The following is a 7,613-nucleotide window of genomic DNA, read 5'->3' as shown; positions in this document are numbered from 1 at the left end:
TGATCTCTTGGAGTCGGAAAGAAAATAAATTAATAAGCCTAATTACACACTCCGCGCATGGAGGAACCGAAGGCGCTAAGTCAGCCCAGGAGAACCTGGCGCTTTGATTGTGTTCACTGTACAACTTCCCCGTCATCGTGCGCGGCCCCAGGGAGGCACCTCCTGGCGCTCCCGCGGGGGCTGCGCGGGGCGGGCGCTTCCCCCAGGGCAGGGCAGCTCCGCGCTCCTGCGCGGGGCACGGCGGCGCTCGCACGGCCACGCAGCGAGCTCGCTTCGCCTCCCGGCGCCGTCCCGGGCAAACTCCGGCCGCAGAGCGGAGCCTCCCCCGAGCACAGCGCAGCGCGGGCTGGGCTGCTGTGGCAGCGCTCCCTTAAAGGCGCCGCGCCCGCCCGAGTTGGGCTGAGCGCGCTGCACACCCGCTGTCCGCGCAGAGCTGCGCAGCGCCGGCGCCCACAGCCCTGATCCCGACCTACGCCTGCCACCAGCCCCGGCGGGAGCAAAGCGCTTGGCATGTAGGAGCGAAGAGAGGGAAAAGGTGCGGGGAGGAGGGAGGTGAGGGGGAGGAAGGCGGGAGGTGGGGGGGGTGGGTGAAAGGAAAAAAAAAAAAAAAGAAAGAGCTGCCTCTTTAAATGCTGGGGGCTGAGCGCTTGCCGGGGCGTCCGCGGCGGATCCAGTCTCCCTCCCTCCCCTCGGCCGAGCCTCTCCGGCGCTCATGCCCAGCCGCGGAGCCGGCGGCGCGGCGCTCGGGCGCTGCCGCTGCGCGGGGAACAGAAACCGCGCCGGGCCGGGGCCATGATCCAGCCGCGCCGCCGCCCCGCCGCCCGCTCGCCCTGAGCCGCTCCCGGCGCCGCGCAGCCGCCGGCCCCGCCGGGTAAGTTCGCGGCCGCCCGGTGCCGGGGCAGGGCGGGGGAGGCGCACCTGGCCGGCGGCCCGGCGCGGCTCACCTGGGCGGCGGGCGGGTGCGCTCTCGGCCGTCCCCAGCCCCGACCTCCCTAACTCCCCAGGCGCTCGCAGCCCCCTTCTAACAGGTGGCTCGGTGCCTGCCCGCTCCCCGGCGGCTCCTGCGCCTCTCTCCTCCTCCTCGCCGCCGCCTAACAGGTGGTGGTGCCGCCGCGCCTTCCTCCGTGCAGGTAGGGAAGTGTCGCGTTCCCCCTTTACCCGGTCCCGAGGGGCTCCCGCAGCCTCGGGGCGCTGGCAGGGACCGCGCTGAGCGGGGGGAGCCGGGCTGCCTGTGGAGGGGGAGCCGCGCTCATCCTCCTCTGCTTCTCCCGGAGCCGCTCACCCGCGCCCGTCCTCATGGCCCCGCCGTGTGTCTCTCGTTGCAGCGGGCATGGGGAACCAGGTGGAGAAGCTGACCCATCTCAACTACAAGGAAGTTCCCACGGCCGACCCGACAGGTATGGACAGAGATGAAGGGCCCAGGATCGGGGTCTCCTACATCTTTTCGAATGACGATGATGAGCTGGAGCAGCAGCAGGATTCGGTGCATGACCTGGGGGGTGAGAACCCTGCCCTGCAGCCCTACGATCCTCAGCTGCACGAGGTGGAGTGCTCGGTCTATTACCGGGATGAGTGTATTTACCAGAAGAGCTTCTCAGAGGAGGACACGCAGCTAGAGGAGGGTGATGAAGGAGGTGGGGGGCATCTGAGCACCTACACCCCGGAGAACCTACTGAATAGGTGTAAACCAGGTGACCTGGTGGAGTTTGTGTGCCAAGCCCAGTATCCGCACTGGGTGGTCTATGTTGGGGATTTTCAAGTTGTGCACCTGCATCGGCTGGAGGTGGTGAACAGCTTCCTCACCGATGCCAGCCAGGGCAGACGGGGCCGCATTGCCAACCAGCTGTACCGCTACAAACCCCTCAGCCCGGCCGTGGTGGTGCGCAATGCCCTGGAGCAGGTGGGTTGCAAGGATCGGGACTTGAGCTGGAGAAACTCTGAATGTTTTGCTGCCTGGTGCCGATACGGCAAGCGCGAGTTTAAAATCGGCGGGGAGCTGCGCATAGGCAAGCAGCCCTACCGATTGCAGATCCGCCTGGGTGACAAGCGCAGCCACACGCTGGAGTTTCAGAGCTTGGAGGATCTGATTATGGAGAAGAGGAGAAATGACCAGATTGGTAGGGCTGCTGTGATCCAGGAGCTCTCCAGCCACCTGCAGGCTGCAGAGGAGGAGGAAGAGGAGGACGAAGACCGTCATCATCCAGGTGCTCAGACTGCCATGGAGTAGCAGCCTCAGCACCACCATACTGCTTAGCCTGGGTGATGGGGATTAAAACTGAAGGCTGCGAAATTGAGCTGTTATAAGCCCTTTGGGCTGCTTCGGTGCAGCTTCATTCCAATCACATGTGAAAGGAAGGGGGAAAGCTGATTAAGTGTCTGTGCTGTAGTGCTTAACTCCTTCAGTGCTTGATGATAAAACCCCTGACTTATTTGTAGAGGATAAAACTCAGGGCAATTCTACCCCTCTCCTCTCCCACTTCCTTCCCCTCCTCTCTGCTGTGTTCGCACATAGCCTTTTCCTCAACCATCTGCCAGTAGGCCTGACCCTACAAGATGCTAAATGCCTTTGACATCTACTTATCAGCAGAAGTTAATAGTATTTAATACCATTAAGAAAATAGCCAACAACTTTCGGGACATGACTATGTAGCTCTGAGCATGAGGGTATTGTTTTCCCTTCTCTGCTACTGTTTCTCTTCAGCTGTGGCTTCTGTTGGTATTGCAACGAGCTGCCTCTTGCCTGGTGCAAGGCTTCGTGGGTTGGTAACCAGTCCCCCAAAATCAGAAATCTCCACTGATTTTAACGAAATGGGTTTGATGTGCCTGGTGCGTTCTTAATTGATAGGAAGTTGCAGGTGGGCTGGGGGATTTTCTCCTTTGCCATCAGCATGTGTCTCTGGGGACAGAAGATGTATTTATTGCCAACGGGTCCCGGGGAAGGAAGTTTGCTACCCTGGTTATACTCTGCACACTGGTGTGTGCTGGGACTCCTATAGGCAGATGCTGAGCTGTGTCAGGGCTCATACAGGCTGCCGTGGCTTCCCCTAGAGCAAATGGCAGAGCTCCTGATCATGCCTGTAGTAGGCACAGAGGCAGTAGAAGCAAGTTGCTTATGTGTAAGAGTAAGTCTTGAGTTAGCTGTCCCTCGAGAGAGTGACCTCTTGGCTGGGTGTTTCTGACTATGAGCATTGCCACAGGTTCTGCACCATAGTAAACACAGCTGAGATGGAAGGTGATGTAAGGGAGCACAGGCTGGAAGACATCACAGGCAGGGGAACTTGGGTGTTCCAAAGCAGTTTCCTCTTCATTAGGAATTTCATGTTTCCTCCTTTTGCTAATTTCTATGGTATGCAGCTGAGCTATAGCATTAGAGAGGACATGCCTCCAAAGTTGTGCAAGTCCCTCAGGGATGGGGAGTGCAGTGCTGCCTGCCCTGAACTTTTTTTCAGCTGTTGAACTGGTCTCCCACACAGGCATCACTGTCAGATCTTTGTCCTGGGATCTGGGGTGCATGACCAAGCACTGATTTGGAGGCAGTTTCTAAAGCAAAATTGCTTCCCCTTAAAGCACAATATGGTGATGTGAACTTGAAGATAAGCTTGAGTTCATTTAAATGATGGAAGCTAACAGTGTGATGTAAACTTGAAGCATAATTAATATGGTCTTCCCCTCAGTTGTTTACAGTTATACCACAAATAGCAAAGTACTCCGTGTCCTTTCCACCCCTGTGACTAGGGCAAAGTTTGTAATTTAAAAATAGGTAGATACAAACTTTTGATTAGTTCAGATTGTATGAAGCAAGTTTGCCAATGTAAGCCAAGTAGATTGTGGTATCATGTTTTCTGCCTGAAATACACAAGCTAGGAAAAAGCTGTAAAAGACTACTTCATCCCCATTTTGGAGAAAAAGTTTTCAGGGTTATGCAAATACACCATATACTGTTTCATTAATGACTCCCATGCCCTCATTTTGGCCTGTGAAACACCCAAATCCAAGTGAGTTTAACACCAAGCTCCATTAGAATGCTATAGCTCAGGTGCCTGCACTGTTATTTTTTTCACCAATATGCAATTGAGTTATACTCAGGTTACTGTGGTTGTTGAGCAGATGTCTAACCTTGTTTTGATAGCCTATCCACCCATATCTGACTGTGATAGGGTTAGTGTGTGGATGTCTGCACACAGGTTTTATACAACTACTAGTAACTACTAAAAGCTGAAATGATCACTGAGACAGTGTGAAAAAGAGTGAAGGAGAGTCTTGTACTGCTGACTGATACGAGACAACAGATCATCTAGACCATGAGCAAATGTCTAGCTGTGGTTTCTTTCATACTGAAACCTTGTACATAGCAAAGTTTATTTCACTGTGTAATATAGCTATGTAAAATAATATTTTCCTAGAGATATTTTTGGAAGTTAAGAAAAAATCCTTCATAACCTTGCATTTGAAAGTAAGTTGTTATGCACGTTATTTTCCAGTCCTCTGAATGGGTTTATTTTTCATTCATGATCTAAAGTATATTCTAGGTCATAAAATAGAGAAACTGCTATAAATGTCAAATATTATGTATCTACAGGGTACTAAACAGTAAACTAGTTGTGAAAATATTTTTCCCTTGTGTCTGAAACATCAGAACTATGAGACTTAGCCATTTCTCTCCTTCTGAGATATCCTGAATAGTCTGGCTTTGTTTCCTATTCTTTTTTTCCCACTTTTTTTTTTTTTTTTTTAATCATAAAAGGACCAAATCTGCTTGGGAATGGAGAGCAAAGCTTCTTTGACCAACTGAAATCTTGTCTTGTGCTGGTCTTGGTGCTTCTCTGTACCGGTCATGCCTTTTGGGATAAATTCCCCCACAGGCACACGGCCTTAGCAAAGAATTCCAGAGCTTGCAGTGCTTTGCTAGGACAGAGGGCAAAAGAGGAGCATTGCCTCTCAGCAGAGTCTGGCTTGCATTCTGTTGTGTTATAAAACCTCTGTGCTTCTATGACACTTGGTATACAGGTGTTTGATACTTGGAATTTTAAAATTTCCCTGCAAGCCATGTTTGGGAATTTATTGTCCCCTGACATTCCATTATGTGTAAAAGTAGAACAGGGAGGGAAGCTTGGCATTTTTTTTATTTTGTCTGAAAGAGGGCTACCTCCATACAGGGATTTCTTATTCCAGCAGATAAAGATGCAACTGTTGAATCTTTAACAGGCAGGTCCTTTTCTCCTACCTGTTGATTAGGTAGTGTTATTTAATAGGTGCTACTAAACACCACTGCACACATTTCTAACGAGTCTGGTTTTAAAGCCATGGACCTGTAATGACCTGGATATGAGAACAGAAATTGCTTTAGAAGCACATCACAACTGCATGGTTTCTTGTCTTTGCTGTACTTTGCTCAGTTACTGTCTGCAGAGTAAACTGGGATTTCTGGAGCTTGATTAAAAAAAAAAAAGATCTCCCAGGAAAACTGACTCTTTTGTGTTTATGTCTACTTCAGGACTTTTGCATAGATCACAAAAGAGAGGGAAAGGAATAGATAAAAGTGCTCTTCTCTGCAGCTGCTACTTTAACATAGAAAAATGCAGGTGTGATTCTTCTGTAGAGCTTGTGCTTCAGCAAAGGTCTTAAGCCTATACTGAGTTTAAAGTTTTGAGTAGATCTTACCTTCTTGAGGCCACTTGAGAATCAGTAAGCCTATTCCTGTGCTTGAAATTAAGTGTATATTTACATTTCTTTGTGAATGAGGGTCTGGAATTTCAATGTGAGGTCTCTGGTGGGAGCCTGGAGGATCTGAGGTTGCATAATCAACAGGGGAGAACAAGTAGTGCAGTGAGAGCTGTTTCTCAAAGGGCCTCTTGTCCAAACAGAGCTCGTGGAACCCAGCCCAAACTTTGGCCTCAGTTTCCCCCTGGAAATCCAGGAGCTGCACTGATTTGGTGAGAGGTGTGCTACATAGCAGTTGTAAGCTAAGCTGGTGATCTGCTGCAGACTTCTCCGCTATCTTTGTCTTGTCATGCTTGAACTTTCCCTTTGCATTTTTAACATTTAAAGTTAATATAATTTGTTTTAAAAGCCCTTTGATTGTGCAAACACTTAATCATCTATACGAATTTACTCATTTGGGCATACCTACTGCTGTGAATATCAATATGCACATGTGAAGGCTGGCAAGGCTGAGCCCCAGATGTGTAAATGTAGCTCCAGCTAGGAAATGTAGATGAGCAGTCTTATTTCCCTGGAGTATTGGTGTGTTTGATGCAAATAATGTCTTGGAAAAGGCGTTGTAGTAAAACCTACAATTATCCGTTGATTGAGTAATTTTAAAAACACAATTTAGACATTCACCTTGCATGGCAGTGAACAAAGACATAAACTGAAGACTATTTTGTTATCCCTGATTCTGTGTGAATGCAGAATATTGATTACAGGAACTCTAGAGCTCATCTGGCCAGCATAGTAGGCAGTTGTAGAGTAGGCAGGGAAAATTCCCAAAAGCTACTTCAAAAACTGTATTTTCTTACTTGGAAAAATATATTCTTCAGACTGAAGGACCCTAGACTATGGAAGTAAATTTTAAATTGTTTTGTATAAATGAAACCTTAGGCAAACTCCTTTTGTTCATTTGATTTCATAATTCCACTCCATACTATAATAGGTGAAATGATGTGATTAATCTATTTCAGATTTTGAATGTAATGGTGGTTTTCTTTTTCTCTTCTCCTTTGGTTATATTTTACCAAAGGTCTGTCCTTGGGTATGTGAAGTGTGTTTTTGAGTGGTTTCCCACCTGTGCTTGTCTGACAATTAACAGCACCAACCATAAAGCTAACAGCCATGTATGAACAAATATTTTTTGAAAGCAAAATATTAATTTTGTATAACAGCTCAGAGACTAGTAATGAAGTAGAGGTAGGAACTACATTGTTTCCAACAGCAGGTTCTATTTGTAAGAAATCTACTGTTAATTGAGTATGCTTGACTACTCTTAAAAATCAGCGTGCAGTGATAAGGCCAGGAGTATTGTATCATGGCTTAGACTTTCAGATTAGGCTTTTTCTTTAACTGTGAATGGGAAGAAATCAGGGTGATTTCGAACGCTGATGGTTTAGATGGTTCAAATTCCTTTGCATTAATACTGGATTAGAAGCTTTCTTTAAGTGCACACTTGAAATTCCTGACATTGTAACACTTCATGAAGTCATCCACAATAAGAAGTGTAATCACAAATATGATTTTTTTTTCTCCACCATGAGCATTTTCTGTAAGCTGTCTTTTGTCAGTAAATGTTGAATTGTTAGTGCAAATATCTTCTTTTCCTGAGAAAGAAGTACACATCATTGATTGTACCATTTCCTTCAAAATGAAGGGCATTGCATAGTAACTCAAAAGAAATAAAAGATTTATAGTATCTTTTACAACCTTTCTTTCCTTTGTTTTTTTTGAATGGCATGTTTTTCTCCAGCTTTTTGAAAAAGTCATAATTTCTCATGATGGATGCATCAGACACAAAACAATCAATATTTTCACTGCCTTCGCACATCAGATCAAAATCTGAATCTTTGGTTATAGTCTTGCTACAAAGAGAGAGGAAGAATAATTTCTGTAAAAGGCCAGAC

General features: G+C 47.7%; 1 protein-coding gene across 4 annotated transcripts; it reads left to right on the top strand.

Annotated features, from left to right (window-relative positions):
• Window positions 1-227: 227 nt before the first annotated feature.
• LRATD2 (LRAT domain containing 2) lies at window positions 228-7,415 on the top strand. Of its 4 annotated transcripts, XM_085053563.1 has the most exons (3): window positions 630-871; window positions 1,015-1,130; window positions 1,326-7,415. In XM_085053563.1, the coding sequence occupies exons 1-3, from the start codon at window positions 630-632 to the stop codon at window positions 2,225-2,227; spliced, it is 1,260 nt and encodes a 419-aa protein (XP_084909689.1). In that variant the 3' UTR covers window positions 2,228-7,415. The 4 variants fall into 4 exon arrangements, with proteins under 4 accessions (XP_084909692.1, XP_084909690.1, XP_084909689.1 ...); XM_085053566.1 differs by lacking the exons at window positions 630-871; window positions 1,015-1,130 and adding an exon at window positions 228-512; XM_085053564.1 differs by lacking the exons at window positions 630-871; window positions 1,015-1,130 and adding an exon at window positions 228-535.
• Window positions 7,416-7,613: the final 198 nt, after the last annotated feature.

Source organism: Lichenostomus cassidix, chromosome 2 (genome assembly GCF_008360975.1).
Source record: "Lichenostomus cassidix isolate B80296 chromosome 2, HeHo_3.0, whole genome shotgun sequence".
NCBI lineage: Eukaryota > Metazoa > Chordata > Aves > Passeriformes > Meliphagidae > Lichenostomus > Lichenostomus cassidix.
This window is presented reverse-complemented; position numbering and strand designations above follow the sequence as displayed.